The sequence below is a fragment of the Manacus candei genome, unplaced genomic scaffold, assembly GCF_025592945.1.
Source record: "Manacus candei isolate 608988 ecotype Guabito, Panama unplaced genomic scaffold, ASM2559294v1 h1tg000046l, whole genome shotgun sequence".
In the NCBI taxonomy this organism is placed as follows: domain Eukaryota; kingdom Metazoa; phylum Chordata; class Aves; order Passeriformes; family Pipridae; genus Manacus; species Manacus candei.
The window spans coordinates 13,033,529-13,050,714 of NW_026138094.1; the positions used below are offsets into that span (position 1 = coordinate 13,033,529).

At 42.9% G+C, this 17,186-nt stretch overlaps 1 protein-coding gene across 3 annotated transcripts in view; it reads right to left on the minus strand.

The window, feature by feature from the left end:
* The window catches only part of IGF1R (insulin like growth factor 1 receptor), a 165,527-nt gene that overhangs the window by 132,620 nt on the left and 15,721 nt on the right, over positions 1 to 17,186 (minus strand). For all 3 annotated transcript variants that reach the window (XM_051796782.1, XM_051796781.1, XM_051796780.1), the window contains exon 2: positions 2,405 to 2,950. In XM_051796782.1, coding sequence (XP_051652742.1) covers positions 2,405 to 2,950 — 546 coding nt within the window. The remainder of the gene's footprint in view (positions 1 to 2,404; positions 2,951 to 17,186) is intronic.

Genomic DNA, 17,186 nt, shown 5'->3' on the forward strand with positions numbered 1-17,186 from the left:
TTCCTGCACAAGTTATATTGAAGGAAGCACAAGCTTCTTCCTTCGTTTGTGAGCGAGAAAAAGAAGGAAAAAACCAACTTCCACTCAACGGCAAAATTAAACAGAAGCCAGGCTACTTAAAGTACCGAGTGTTCCCACACAACGTTTACCCGCCAACTTCAGATCTTTCAGCGTAAAAACCTAAACAAGGACAAGAGAGATTTAATACACACTCCTCCACAGAGCCAGAGCAAAGGAAAATAAAAAGGCATGGAGGAACCCTGAGTGACAGACAACATTTTCAGCTTAACATGACTGTGACGCACAAGGAGAATGTCAGGGTTAAATTAGATACTACACTAGAAAAATATTCCCTGGAAAATAACAGAGGTGTCATATCTCTACTGGTAGGAAAATGCAGACTGAAACACTCAGGAAGTGACAAGTCCTTGCTTCTATTCTTTTTCGTGTCTGGGGTGATTTTGTACTGCAAGAGTCCTCTCCAGATCAGGAGTTCAGTGCCAAAGCACCCAAGCAATCTAACAGGAGAGACAAAAAGCTTCCTTTGGAGCAACTGCACATTTATACCTCCCTTCTTTTCCCTCAGAACAGGAGTACTTTGAGGTTGTTTTCTCTTTTAGATGAATGGCTAGCAAATTTGAAGTCCTCTTCCTCCAAGTCAGTGGCTTATCACAACAAACAAATTAGAAAATAGGTCCAAATTTTCTCACTCCTTTTATAGATTAGAACTTGATCGCTTCTTTCTATGCTCTGCACCTTAAGATACTCTAAACCTGATGGGTTTTTTCCACAGTGTAATGCTCATCACAAGCCTTTCAAGGCTCGTTTCCAATACTTGCTTTCTTCTTCACAATCTCCCATGAAAGGAGATGAAAGCATATAGGGGGGAAAAAAAAACGTTATCTACACCCTTGCCTTCAAAGTCTTGCTATCACAGTCTAACTATGACCTCATTTTATTTAAACAGATTTCTTCTCATGTGCATTTGGGATCCAAATTATTTTAACATTCCCCTAGAAGCCAAAAGGGGTTTTTTGCACATTACTTCTGTCTACTCCAAACAGCCAGAGCACACAACAGAAAGCAAGTTAAGTCGTTGTATCTCATTAAATACGCTCTGGTTACATCCATTCAAACCACTGAAGGCACCAAGGTTGCACAGGAATCACCTTGGTCACCCTCTGTAGACAGAGTTAGTCTGTTAATGAAGACATAAATTTGGCCTGAGGAAGCCTAACGTTTCACAACAACACTCCCCTCACCCTGGACAAAGCACTAAGTCTCCCAGTAACAGGCTGAGGGGGGTTTCTTGCCTTTGTTTAAAAAACAAACTTTATTTCCTGTAAGTATTGATAAAAGCACATACTCCAAATGCCTTTTTCCGGAGGTATTTTTGGCATGTGTTGACTGAAACTGCCCTACAAGCTGCTTTAATTGCAGTTCTAATTGAGCACGAGGAGGGTTTCACAAGCAACTGATGAGCCACTTTAGAAAAATCAACATCCCCAAATGAAGGTAACCTGAATTATACTGGTCCTGTTTTCTCTCACACCGCGGTGTTTCCTGTCACTATGGCAGCTTTGGTCAAGATGCCATGTGGAATTTAGGCACAGTGACGACTGCTTGTAATTAAGCCCTCCTGCTACTGCAGGGCTCAGCTTTCCTAAAGTTCCAGGATGAACTCAAAAAGCCTGCCATGGAATCGTGTTATCTGAGTAAACTATGTGCTTGTTTACTCTATTTTTAAAAAGCGAGAAGAGATCAGGTTTTGTTTTTGCTAAATACTTGGCTATCAGAAAGACAAGCACAAAACAGGCAGGGATGATTCTGTCAGGAGCCACGATGTCCACTGACTCTTTGACTCTGCAGACTGTACTGCCCAAACTGATGCCAGTAAACAAGTTCTTAGGTACAGAATTTACCATTACAGGGATTTCAGAGGGTGCATCCAAGGGAAGCAAAGAACAGTCAGAGGAAGTCCAGTCAACAGCTTCATAACAGCAATGGCTCTGGCACGCACAGAATGTCCCTCTAGCAAGGAGGTGATGGCACTTGATGGCCACCTCCTGCCAAAGTCCTCAAGGGAGCTAAAACTGGCTCCACCTTTGCTATAATGGCTTTAGTTCTATACTTACACTTTTCATCTTCTCCACAGAGAATTAATTCAGGGAGTTTGTTGGGTTTGGGGTTTACAGTGGTTGTTTTGTTTTGCTTTTTAAACCAAGTTAGATGAGCCTCTACTGGTTGGGTAGGAATCTATTTGTGTGGTAACTGGGTAGCTCATGTTAACTATACACAGCTAGAGCAAAAGTTTCAGTTGCTAAAGAGCTCAAAATAAACCCACAAAATTAAACCTTCACTTCAAGGAGAGGTAACAAAAACACAGTAGCTACTGAGATCTTACTTTTCTGGCAGTGGTTGGTGGTCCAGCAGCGGTAGTTGTACTCATTGTTAATGGATGTCTTCTCGCACAGCGGCTTCTCTTCCATCGTTCCCGGGCACAAGTCCCCACATTCCTTTGGAGGTTTATTCCCAACGATGTAGTTATTGGACACCGCATCTAGGATGAGAGACCAGTCCACCGTGGAGAGGTAACACAGGTCCGAGTTCTTCTCGATGCGAATGGCGCCGCGGGTGATGTTCCTCAGGTTGTGGAGCCCGATCTCTTTGAGATTTGTCATTTCAAAGATCACCAAGGCATAGTTGTAGAAGAGGTTCCTGCCGCGGATGACGGTGAGGTTGGGGAAGAGATCACTGAGGCTTTCCAGGCCCGCCACGCGGAACAGCAGCAGGTAGTCCGTGATGACGGTGAGCTTCGGGAAGCGGAAGCTGCGATAATCCTCTGCCTTGGAGATGAGCAGGATCTGCAGGAAGCCCTCGATCACCGTGCAGTTCTCCAGGCGCTTGAGCTCGTGGATATCATTGCGAATGTCGACGTTTGGCCCGCAAACTGGGAAGGTAAGAGGAGAAAGACAAGTCGGTAAATAAGGCATTTCCAAGCCTTTCTGAAACTGGAACACAAGCGGGATGTGCCGGTGGCCAGAAAATTTTTAACTTCTTAATTAGGTTGCAGTGTTAAAATAGAACCCGAGGGCTTGATTTACACCTGCACCTAGCCTATCACCACAGGCACTGCCAGGAGCAGCACAGGGATGGCAGCACACAGAGAAATGCTGCTTTATTGCTGCTGTTGACAAGAGCTGCACTGAGGAACACAAAGACAAACCAAATGCATCTGCACTCTCTGCTCCAAATCAGATCATGGCTCCTGTGACCTGAGCAGGGCTGCAGCCACATCACTGCAAACAGAACAGGTGATACAGAAGGTGGTTCACTGGCCAATTACACTGCTAATCTACTCCCCACCTCCCTTAAGACACAAAGGGGACACTTCCCACAAAGTTACAACTTAAGCCTCAAATCACTCTTTCTTCCCTGAGTCATGAGCCAGGCGAGCCCTAATTCTTGGAATACTAGTCCTGCTACAATCCTAGCTCCATGGACTGGTCAGCACTTCCTGCACTGGGACTGGGAAGAAAACAAAGTGCTTGGACTTGTAGCAATGCACTGAATTCCTGTTTGCATGTTCCCGTAAACCAAGTTTCACTAATTTTGGCACCAACATACAAAAAGGCTTCTTGAGTTCTAAGAAACACAGGATAAATTTGTTTACAAGAACACACAGCATCACAGTGAGGAATTTCCCCTTGAAAACAGTAGACTGAACTCAGTGAACTCTCAAGAAAACAATGGCCAAAAGGATTTATTCCCTAATAAATCTATATATTAGGTCTTTCCACACTAGACACATATCACAATAACAATGTTAAAGGGGCTGGAAGAAGTGTGTGCTAATAATGTAATAATTAGACACATAAACTGCACTTTGATGTAAAACAAAGAACTACAGAGTGTAGAGAGCTGTTGTTCTTCAAAACCCTCAGAGCCGGCCTTCTATGGAAAACATGGATAAAAAGATTCCCCATAATAGATACTAAGTTGCTTGTAAGCAAACAAAGCAAAAAGCCAATTTATTTAAGCAACCCAAAACTCAAATAAACCCGAAGCAATTCAATTTTGTGGAAAGGTTCTCTTTTAATGCACGCTAGGCTTAATTATTTTAACAACATCTTTTCCTCAGACAAGGAAAAGGTCTAAACAAGCACTGGAGCCAAAAAACTTAAATTCTAACCCAGACAAATTGTCCAGAGATTCAGAAATTGCGCTCACAATAGAAAGCAGCCCTTCCATCCCACAACACTTATCTAAGGCTAATAACTTAAGCTAACAAAGGATCCAGAACATGAGCAAGCTAAAACCACAGCAACTCTAATACCCAACAAGGACTTAAAGACTTCTAAGTCTTTAAAAGACTAAAGGACTTTCTGGTTAGTGGGACAACATAAAAAAATAAAATAGGGCGAAATCTTTGTTAGGAAACAGATGTTTCTACACAAACTATTACCTAATCTTCCTTCTGTAAAGATTCAAGCTGAAAGCAGAGGCTATTAAATGTGACTTGCTGCACTGAAGCAACTATTTGCAAGAAAGTTCATTCCCTAGACCTTTAAAAAGAAAGAATAAACAACAAAACTAAAGTACCAACAGTAACACTTGGTCATCATGTCCAGTGAGACAGGAAATCCCCATTTGAGCACATACTGATTGCCAAAAAATCGCATGCTACTGCCTGGAATATGGGGGTCAAGGCTTGAACAACTTCAGGAAAGCACTTAAAGGAGTGACTGAGTTGGTATTACCCAGCTCTAGAAGCCAGATGGAAGAGGCAGAATTTAAAGAGCTCCAAGACAGTAGATCTGGTAAGAGATGCACTGGTTAGTGCAGAAGTGATGCCTCTCTCTCCTGAATCTGTAGGAAAGGCAACCTCATTCGAGATTTAATTCCTTCAATGAGCTGCTCCCCACATCTTGCTCCCAACTCCTGAAATTGTCTTCCAAAGCCACCATCCCTCCACCCACCCCCAGGGACAGAGCCCTCAGCCCAAAGCACAGCCCAGCAACGACACGGCCGTGCTGACACTCCCACACTGGGCTCCTCTTGTTTTAAAAAGGCAAGCTGGAACACACAGAGTTTTCCCCATTAAACCATTTTGGTTTCTGTCTCTACCTGCTGGCAGGACAAGGGGAACGTCACAGCTCCCGCCGCAGCAAAGCAAAAGGAGAGAAATTTATTTTCCTGCCATAAAAGTTTAGAAAGCCTAACTGCTCCAAGCCCTTTATTTTGTTAAAGAAATAAAATTTGCACTTGTGCTGACATTTTGCAGGCAAGGTTCCAGAGTGATGGGTTTAAAAACAGCTGAGTTACAATACCCTAAAGAACAATTTGTAAGAGAAATGGCAGCAACGTTAACTAAAGCATTATATATCTGTTCATGTCTCTGTTTGAGGCTGGGCTTTCAAAGTCATACTGCTTTTAGCTTTATGATTGTTTCAGCTTGAAAGTTACTTAATTTGAGACATTTAATGCTTTTTATAAATCAGGGAAATTTCTAGAGCTTTATGGCAAAAGTTTGCACTCGCCTGCCTCAGTTATGAAACCTCATCCCCTTAATAGGGAGAAGGATGAAGTCCAAAGGGGTCCAATGCTGGGAATTGACCACAGATGAGCAGCTGCTGCTGTTTTGATTTAAGAACTTATTAGTTCATTAGTTCATGAAGTGAGTTATGTTTCGCAGAACTCCACATATATAATGAGAACTGCAGAGACCCAAACGTGAAACAGGACAAGCATCTTGGTCCATCCCCGACATTTGGGAAATACAGTTCCCATTAAAGCATTATTTTTTTTTTAAAGAAATGTCTTTTAAGTTCACATTGTTCACCAGAGTTAATTATACCACAATATATCATCTTTTTCTCACGTTTTTCTCGCTGCCCTGAAAAGGATTATATGAAAAACAAATTAATCAGAGCTCAAAGTCAACTCCAATTTCCATCTGGCTGTGCTGTGTTTTCTTTGGATCCCATTTTAGAGAAAGCCTATATGGACTTACAATATAAACTGGTCTGTCAGACACAATGAAGTGCACTGAAAATGCTCTTTAGAGCATTTATACTCCATTTAACAGTTTTGGATATCCCAGCTTAGAGAACTTTTTTATATGACTGGGATAACTGGCCTTTGTTTCGTGTTCAGTTCAGATCTGGAAATTAACTATGATGTATTTATTTTGCTCACTAACAGAAAATAAAAATGCAACAGCTGTTTATTACCCTGCCCCACTAGTTCTGGGCAGATTATAAACACCCAGGATAATTACCAATAGTCAGATTCATGCTGTTTTCATTCAGCTGCTTACAGATTTCCAAGCCTTTCCTCAAACTGCCTATCATTTATCAGACTTATTCGAAACTAAGCACCTAATTCTGAGTCAGAAATTGGTTCTTTAAAGACAAAAATATTTATTTGTTAAAAAGATCACTCCCCAGTACAATAAAATACTAAAGAGAAGCAGTGCACTCTTTACCCAGATGAACACAAATGACTCCCTGGAAGTAGTTTTTTAGTGCAGAAGTCCTGAGCTTCACCTGGTGTCCAACAAGAAGCCCACTTCTGCTCCTTTTTTCAGGGAGCATCTCATGGGCAAGCTGCAGGGCATGGAAACTTCCAAATAATCCACTCCATACCACTATCTTCCAGAGGACCTGCAGCCCATTCCTGGTCAGAGGACGGATCCAAGCCTGGTCACACAACCGAGATGGGGTCAATGAGCTACCAGGAAAAATGACTGCACATAACAGGTTCATATGATGAGAGCAATTCCTGGTCCTTGACCTGGCAGAACCTCCTGGCAGGTCCCTGTGTAAGTGGTGCTCCAGCTGGGACACCAGGGAGCAGGACTGTGAGCACACAGCCACACAGCCACCCTGCACACACACTGAGTGCAGCCTGGGCCAGCTCCAACACACAGCTTGGAGTGCAGTGATCCAGTGGATTCCTCTCAACTGCAACTACGGTTTGCCAATGTTTACTTGGATCATAAACCATTCAGACATGGAGAATGCACTGCCACCTGGATAAACACCTGCTATTTCATCACCACCTACTACCAAACAGTCATTTACTCCAGGCAGCAGCTCTTCACTCTTTACCTACATCCACTAGTTACTTCAGGTCACTAGAGACTCCTAAAAGGACTTGCTCGTTGCCCTTCAGTGTTTGGAAAGAACCCTTCTTTCTCCAAAATGTCCTGCTATGACACACAAAGCAGCAGAAAGCCTTCTGTCCAACATTCACTCTCTACCACAGCTCGTGCTTGCTACACAACCTCCCAGCTGCACCTAAATTCATCACAGCTAATTCACTATCAATACTAAGGTGTTACAGGGCAGCACTGACAGTTCACACATCCACTGTTTTTAATAAGGATTCATTTCCTACAAGAAGCTATTTCATCATGGTGTAGTCCTTGCTTCCAGTTTTGTATTCATCCAAGTTATTTCATTTAGAACTTCTAAAGAAATACAACTGTTTATGTTTTTCTTTTTTTTTTAAAAATACACTCCTTGACATTTTAAGCCTTGCCTTTGACCCTCTACTTTTTTGGATAGCATTAAAAGGCTGTACTACACTGCACAATACCCTCCCAACCAGCCAGAAGTTAAAGGTGGAGCAACCACCACTGTCTGGGCTTTCTCAACACCAGGCTCAGACAAAGCAGCACCAAGGCAGCTCTGAGTCACCAGCCAATCCAGCACATCCCTTTTGCAAGCCTGAGGCCTTTTCAACACCAGTCTGGGTCAGGCTTTCCCTGGCAACAGAGACTGTTCAGCCTGAGCAGCCTTCACATCTCTGAAAGACAATCAGGACAGACAACCTGCCATGACCATCTCACCAGCAACTTCGACATCAACTCCCGCTCACCTTTCTCCTGGTTTGTAAACCCACAGCATGCTCTGATTTCCCTTTGTTTCCCCTCTTCTGATTTCCCTTCTGTGAAAATTGTTTCCTTTACTTCATAGTAGAGATGCAAAGTTTGTCTTAAACAGGGAGCTTGGATACCTTCAGCATTTCCATTTTAAAAAGGGTATCCCCCTTACACTGGTTGCTGAAAAGGTGCAAAAATTGTTCTAATTCCATATTGTTTTCCTGCCCAGGGGCTCAAATACCCATTCTGAGGATGAAGCCTGTGATCCACAAGGTTCAAAAGGGGTTTTTTTTTTTAAAGGAGGCCATGAGGTTGCTTAACTTCTCCCATATCCTGAAATTCTGCACAGTGGTAACAAGCACAGTATGTTACCAGCAGTGCTGGACGATTTCCTACACAAAGACGGAACTACAAGGCTTAATACAAAAAAACAATTGTGGCTGGTTCTACTTTTAGAGAGTGGCTTGCTCACACCACCACAGCTCAGTTGGCCAATAATGGCTTTTCTGAGCACACTCCACTCCAAGGAGAGCTCTGCTTCCCCAGACAGCTACTGCTGCTCCCTGGGCAGCAAAGAGCTGATGTTCCTGAACACAGGAACACTGCACTCTCCCGAACTCCTCTAATGAAAGAGGCTTGACCACATCACCCCTCAGCAATGTCAGCTCAGAGCTGTGGGTCTTTCTGGGAGATCAGCACAGTGCTGTTATTTATTCCCAACAGAGCCACTTCCTTTTCATCATGTGTTTTTTAGTTTTAATCTATGGCAGGTCCTTATAAAGAAAGGGTCCAAAGCAGCTACTGAATGTGGCTGCAGTCCAGCTGCCCTCATCCCACATTCCCAGCAGGCAGCATCCTTTTTCAGCCAATCATCTCCAGAACTCCCATCCCTCTCTCACAACAACAAAGAACATGTTTATGGCATAGGGTAGATTTAGATCTGCATAACTTACCATGGCCTGCATATCAACATGTTTACTACCTACTGGAGCAACTCCACAGAGGGGTTGTCTGGCACATTGCAAAAAACCCAAGGGCTCCAAAAAAATTCCTTCAAGGCACTTGAAAGTTAAAGACCAGTTCCAGCCAATGACAGCATCCTCATCCCCACATTATATAAAAAAACTGGTTTGAATCAGGTTAGAAAAAAGGAACTAAACTTACAATAGGACCCTCTTTCCTACATGACTATAACTGCTCAGAAGAGAAGGACATATCAGTGGAAACAGAGAGGGAATAGTCTGAAAATGTGATGCCCATGCAGAATTTAAACAGGGAAAAGTATAACTTGACCTTAATTTCTCTCTTTATTCTTATTCCTAAGTATTATGCTCGTTTTAAGGACAACATCAGGGCTGTCACACAGCCCTGAAGAAAAATCATCTTTAAGTGTTATTCAGTCATTGTTGAACAGAGAGGGACTGCAGCCCATGGCCTGGGCTTAAGCTTGGTTTGTTCCTGTAGTTCCACTCAATAACATGGAAGGCAGAGGTAGAAAGACTGACAAGGAACAGCTCAGCAACCACGATTTCCCTGCGAGCCCATGGAAAGTTTCAGCACAGTTACACCATTTGCAGACACAGGGAAAAAAAAATTACTACTGAAGTCTCAGGATTCTTTAATTGCATACTCTGCAAAGAAATTAAATGTGGAGTTCACAGAAATCAGTGGTTGGAGAGATTGCTTATGACACTTTACATTAACACAGGATTCCACCACCCACTGAGCTCTTGGTTTTGCCTCCGTAGTGACACTATGAATGAAATATATATTTTAGTGTCTTTAATGTACTTACACAACCTCCCACAAAATTTCTGTACTCTCTAAGCTCACCTATCCTGTATGTGTCACATCAATCACTAGATCTCTTCCCAGGGAAGCCGCTTCTGTGTTACCTCTTGGGATGTCAGAACCAGTAACAAGGAGGGAACTAAATCTACATCGCCATTCCAGCTGCCTCCCTCCCCACTGAACTGCTTCTCTTTGCTGAATATGCTACATAAACCACTTCACATTTACCAAGATTTTAGGAAGCTACATCTGTCGGGGTGTGGGGGGAGAGATAAAAGGCACCCCACTATCCAGGAAATGTCAATCATTTCAGATTTTGCCAAGCCAGTCCAAAATTGAATTTCAACTCCTGTATTTCCAGCACCAGCACGACGCTGCCATCTTAGGCTTTCCAAACATGAAAGGGAATACTCAAACCCAAACAAAAACCAACTGTTGCCATTTGAATATAAGTTCTGAGAGTGTTCTTGATAACATATCTAAGGCCAAGGATGAGGGCTTGGGGTTTTTTCCCATTTAATTACAAGTTAAGCTTTGGAGGACAAAGCCAGACCACTGTGATCTTCCAAACACTCACAGGACTGGAGATTGCATTGCAATGTAGCTTGTAATTTCTGAGAAATATAGTTTATTATCATTCACTTACCTCATGTCACTCATCACTCCTATCAATCTTTTACAAAATTATTTTTGCCCAGATCTGGAAGGAAGAAGTGCTGTCACAAACAGGCCAGTCAAATTTGGTGCAAATACTTTAAAAAGCAACTTCTCCACACACGTTCCCATTGTCTCCCACAGCCCTTAGAAAAACACACACATCCTACTTTAATTTTCTCTTTTCCCACTCTGCTAACTATATACTCCAAATCCAAGGGCCACTATGTTACCAAGTTGACCAGAAGAAAACATTTGCAAAAATAACACAAAAAAGGGCTACAACCCACATCAAAACTCATACTGTCTCTGCCTTATTGCTCTTGCAATTTTCAGCTGTCACTGGCTAAAGATATCTCTGGTATTGTTGCTTTCCATGAACTTCCTCCAACTTCCCCATAAGTTTACACAAATAAAATTTCAGAATAAATCACGTTTTTGTCCCTCATCTCGCTTGCTTTCTCCCTGCCAACATTTTACTTTGAATGTCAACAGGAACAGCAGCTTAGCAAAAATGGAGCCAACAAAATGAACAGAATCCCTTTAATAACACTGACTGATGCCTTCTCTACGCAGCTCACCAGAGCAAGTGGGTCTGGATTTAGTCCAGCTCACGTGAAAGCGCCCTCATGACAAGTCACCCCCAAATGAATCCTCTCTGACCAAGGCTGTGCTGACCCACCACATCCCTCAGGGGTTCCTGGGAAGCCACATCCATTACCTCCTCCTGCTGAAATAGCACAACGTGAGTGGCTCTGCTGGCACGGATTCCTTACTGTCCTCGTGGGTACACAGGGAAAAACTGGAGCAGGGAGAACATCCAAGAGGCCGAGCCCTCATGGCCTCCCCAGAACCCCCGGCCACCAAAGCAAATGGAAAAGAAGCACCCAACTTTTAACCCTGATCTGCAGTGCCCAGGTGAAGGGCAATGCCTGTGAGATTCTCTGCCAAAGAAGAAGAAAAGAAGACAAAGAGGTAACTAGAACCTTAGAGCAAAATCCTCCCCCATTAATGCCCAGAGTGTGTCAAACACTGAAGGCCACTGTTGAACCTTATGGTTGGAGCTGAACACTCAAACCCCTCCAAGGTGCTCTGACAGGGAAGGAAAAGCTGTTTGAAGCACCAGCTGAATGTAACTCCAGGATAATTCCATAAATTACACTGCAACACATCAAAGTACGGTCAAGTTCACAAGCTTGTGAGAAAATTATCTAAGCTAAACAACAAAAAAAACCACAGAAGAAAGCAGATAATGCCTCACTCATTAAAGATGAGCTCCCTCCTCACAGGAGGACACACGGATTTCAAACCTGTGCACTTTCTTACCTTGCATTATAACTTCCCTGACAGCACCACAAAATGAGAGTGTGCCATTTACACAAAATACTTAAGACACAAGTGAGTAGGTGGCGTGTTAAGATCAATAACTACGGGAGTAAAACATTTTTTTTAATGGTGATAATAATGTTTAAACCCAATGGCAGCAGCTTCAGTCTAATGCCTGCTAAAGCAAAAATGGTGGAAGGCTGAAGTTACAAGCTGTTTATAACACCGAATTTATGTTTCACAATCTGTGATGACAATAGAGCTTAACAAAAATTGTCTCTCCTGGGGACTGTTCTTCTCCACCTTTAAAAAAAAAATAGTCGTGTGCAGGATTTTATTTATTTGTTTTTCAAACAGATGTCTGCACATCCAAGTGACTCAGCAATTGGCTGACAGGAACCTATGGGATATACACTTAGGTAGCTGGGATAAGCAGCCAAATCCTTTCAGAATGAAAATTCATCATGTGGCTGGGCCCAGCAACTCACATTTAGGGACACTTTATATCCTTAGCTGCCTGCTGGGTTGCCACCCTGCAGTAATCTAGGAAACCTGTCACTCTTTAAAGTTTTTTGGGATTACTTTTAATTATTATTTCCAAAAAATGGCTGGCCAATCAGGCCACATCATTTAGGCTTCATTAGAAGCAAACTGACAGAACAGTATCATCACATGCAATTGCAGCCACGATGGTGAGCAAAGGATTTAATGGCAAGTCACAGATCCACAAAAAAAAATTAAAAATCTGATGCAATTACTCAACAATATGCAACACACAGCCCTACTGTGCTGTGCTAACCAGCTCTTAAGCAATGAAACACAGAAATCCCACATTCCCTGGCCTTCCACAGCAATGGTTCTGTTTTAACAAATTAAACTTAAACTTCCATCAGTCCTGTATTTCCACCCAAACAGAGATTTAACAGTGTTAAAAAATTATTATCTGATTGCACAGAAGAAAAAGTCAGTGCTATCAAACTTTATTTAATGGAACACAGAGCCCTCCCTCCCCTCCCTTCACACGGCAGCTACTCAGCCTAAAAATCACATAGGTCATGCTGCAACCTGCTTTCTCAAGGCAGTTAAAATATGACCAACTTGCAATCCCCAAAAAGGGTTTTAAAGGTATTAAATTACATATATGCAGGCGCTGTGGGGCTTTCCAGCCATGAGTTAACTGGATTGAAAAAAAAAAGAACCTTCCTCTCCAAATACAAGGTAAAACACCTGGGTTAGTGCCAGAGCCAAGGTAAGGAGCAGTTCAGGTCTTATCAACCAAAAACAGTTGCACCAGAACACAATTTAAGGCAAATATAAACCAAAGTAGCTCTACCAGGAGCAGTTCTTAGGTGAGCTCACTTTTCTGGCCAATTGGATGCTTTAGACTCGCTTTTAGTGTCACAAACACAGCCCGGCCAAGGGAAGTGTCCTTTCTACCACAAGGGCAGTGTTCACACGGTATTTATTGTCTCAGAGACGTCACAGCACAATAACTATGGAAAAAGGAAACAGAACAGCTCTGTGACACCAGTCTAGGTGAGTCTCTCCACAAACAAAGCACCCTTAATGCACACAGGTGAGAAGCTACCAGGTAAATGGTTCAGCATGGAAAACCAGAGCCCCCTTGGCACAGCCAAGTCCCAGAGCCCCGGGAGTTTCATTTCTCTCACGATAAAGGAAAGCTTCCAATCCTGGGTTTAGGATTTTCAGCCTATCTATACAGATCTTCTCATCAGCAACTGTTTGACCCTCACTGTAAAACAGTGAAAATTTAAAAGAAATAAATAAAAAACCCTAAATATACACCTTGTTAATAAAAAGGGGCCAACAGTGGTTTACTCCCAAATCCTTTCCCCACTTTTAGGTTCCAGGTGACATTTCAGCCCACAGTGTCCATTTTACATTCACATACTGCCTGAGACATTGGATTTACAATCCCATACATGGTTTCTGGATGCTGCCCAGCAGCACTGTGCACCATGCACAATCCTGGTTAACAGAACAATCTGGGTACAGAACCAGCCAGGCTGTGCCGAGTTCCATTGCTTGGCAACTGCAATTACTGTCACAGCTTTATTAGAAGAGCATTGGAATGGCAGAGCAAGCAGGAGAGTTACTGCTCATCCTCTGGATGGTACTTCTGGAGAGCCTGGGATGCAACAGGTTGCCCTGCTGCATTTCTAACAAATCCTGCCGTGGGAAAGCGGTGGGTCCAGGTGAGCCAAGCACAGCCACGGCACTTTCACTGGGCAGCTCATCACCAGGGGTTACCTGTTCTGCTCCCCCTCAGAGCCAAAACTGGGGGGAAGAGTGTTGCAAGACTCTGGGGGTGAAGAGGATGCAACAAATTACAGGAGATGGGACTCAGGCAAACCAAACAGTTTGGATGCTTGAAACACTCCCAACTTCAGGCACCTCCTTTTGCTGGGATCTGCAGCAGCACATATTTACCCCAGAATCAAGGCAAGACCAAGCTGGAGATCTCTGTCTTCATCACTGTTTTACCCTTTACATTGCACCCCCCCCACACTCTTAGCTAAAGACAGAGCTGGAGAACATCTACTTAAGCTGAATTTTGCCAGTTCCCTGGTACTATTTCACTATTTGGTCATGAAGGAGATAACATAAGAAAGTAGAAGAAATTTGAGTCATAAAAGACTGTTGTTTTTCTCTCCTCCATGTTATCCAAGTGACAGTTTTGGTTTGTTTTTACAGTGGATATTTACAGAGATAGGTACAAAATAAGATTTTAACTCGGAAAAACGTCTTTCAAGTCACCTTTAAAGTTAACTTGTAGCATTCACTAGGAGAAAGTGGATTTAAACATGCTGTACTAAGTTTAACCTCACTTGATTCTTGAAAAGCACAATTTTTTGTAAGATCACTATCTTAAAAGACCTCATTCTCTCAAAAATCAATTTTCATCTGGGGCAGGGGGGACATGACACACAATATCTTTTCAGGCTCAGATTTTTGTAACTGCAATGGAACTTATCAACTGTTTGACCTGGTTGACTGAATTAAAATTAAAATATCCTCCCTGAAGGAACTGTGGAATGGGCAACTGCTGTTAAGAGGTGATTTAGTACTAGAACACCTGGAACCTCAGCCTTCTGGGCAAGTGTGTTTCTTCAGCAAAGTGCTCTGTGTTTCTTAACAAGCGTGTACTACTTAATATTTAAATTATTATAGAAAACATATTTATAATTAACCTGTGATAAGAAATCTTTCCTTGGAGGACTTAGATTAAAAATTAAACAGTGACCTTTATCCATTGCAACAAATAAAAGGAGGAGTTATACAAAGGGAAGTAAGAGAAACCACACAAACCAATACATTCCTAGATACTTAAACCTGAATGAATATTCTAGAGTTTCATTGCATTCAGAAACTCTTTTATTATTATAACAATAGACACTTTGCTGCGAGGTAGACAAAAAAACATTAGCTGATGCTCAACAGGTACCATCTCTCAAACAGAAGGACCACCAGCAGGAATACCTCTGCCCATCCCCTCAAGAGGAGGAAAGTCAAACAGGCAGGAACTGCTCCCAAGACTTTAGAATCAGGCTACAGGACTGCAGCAGAACCAACCTCTCTCTGGACCCAGACTACTTTACATTCAGCAAAGCCTTGGTGAGACTGTTTCCTTCGGACACAAGGAAGGTTTCACCAAGCTCTGCAATCCCAGAACTAATTATAGCACCCCACATCCTTCCCCACCACCACCACTTGTTTTACAGTAAAACCAGCTGCCAATCTGCAAGTTAAAGGAAGAATTTAATTTTCCCTGTGCCACTGCAGCCACCCCCCAAAAAAAAAAAAGGAGTTGTTTGCCTGTAGTTATGATTTGCCTGCCCAAACAACATCAAGTCACCCCAGCCAAACATCTGCTGCCAACACAAAGTGCACCAAGGGGCACAAGTACAGCGGGCAGCGGTGCCACACGCGCGCCTGGACACAGCCACGGTGCGCAGCTTAAACCGGGTCTGAGAGAGAAAAGTACCAATTAACAGAGGAAAAAAAGGCACAGATAAAAAGGATCTGGACAGGAGGACAAAAAAAAACCCTCTTTTCCTACTGCCAGCTTGAAGGCAGAGTCCTGTGGGGAGCGGAGCTGATGGACAGCCCCGGCCTCGCCTCACCCGCCCGACAGCTCCGCCGGCCCCGCACTGTTGTGAAAGAAAACCACGGTATTTGTGCAAGGCTGGTTGGTTCCATGTTAAGAAAACACATCTGAGCCGACAGTGCTTTGCTTTACCACATGCCAGCTTCATTCAGCTTCACATTCAGAAACCAGGACTCGGTCTCCTTATTCCCTCCACAGTTAACCAGCAATTTAGGGCACGGAGAGAGTTCTGAACTCACGAAGCGCCCCCAGATCTCTGAAGGGCACACACTGCCTGTGACAGAAAACTTCCCAGTCTGCTTGGAAAAGGTGAGGCCCCTGAGAGACAGGAATGACTGTGTTGGGTAACACCACTTAAAGATGTTTATCATGGAACAGATAAAAACAAAAAAATTCAAAAAAAAAAGCTGGGTAGCAATCTTTGTTTTGGTGTGAAGATGTGCACACCCTTGCTGGGAGAGGTGAGAGACAGAAATGGGTCCTCATGGAGACCATGAATTTATTAAAATGTCACAACAAAAAGAGAGCAGCTCTGAACTAACAGATCCAGTCAGCTGAACCAACCCAAAGGATGACAGTTTATCAGAAAGGAAAGGCTGGTCAGAAGGAAGTAATGCAGCAGATACCCATCAAAGCACAAAAAGCAGGTCTGAGCACGGAGCCAGCAGCAAGACTGCACCAAAAACTTCCAAATGAAGTGGAAAACATCAGACTTGGCAATCCTGCTGCCAAGGAATTATTTACCACATGACGATCAATATTACAATACACACAGAGACAGGTATTTTTATCTCAACCTCTATTTGACCCAGTGGGAGCTACAGACACTTTCTCACACTAATTCACATACTTCAAGGAGAGTCAAGATGGGGAATAAAAAAAAAAAAAGAGTTGGAAGCATTTCAGGTCCTGTCTCCTTTCAGCCCATTTTCACTGAATCAGACCAAAACTGTCTGAGAGAACAGTTCAGAACTGATTTGTGCTACTTGAGCAGCTGGTCAGTAAAGCAAAATACTCAAGAATCACAGGAAGAGGTGGTTGTTCTGTCAGTCCTTTCAAGTCATTCCCCTTCCTTCACTGCATCAAAAGCAAAAAGCATCTCTTAAAAATTCCTCTGAAAAGCCTGGACAAGTGCCTAAACTTCCAAGATCTATTCTCTATAGCCTTGGGCAAGAGTGATGGGAAATAAACTTTTCTACTCAATGGCTGCTTTTTAAGTTTAAAAAAACAAACAAAAAAAAGGGTAATCAGTACTAGTCCTATTAAATATTTGGAAACTGCAGCTCAGGAAACAGGGAAGGAGGAGAAGGCAATGATGGGAGGAAGGAGAGGTCTGATTTTCAGACAATCAACTTGAAAAATCCTTACTTCAGTGAACTGGCAAATAAGCAATTTCAG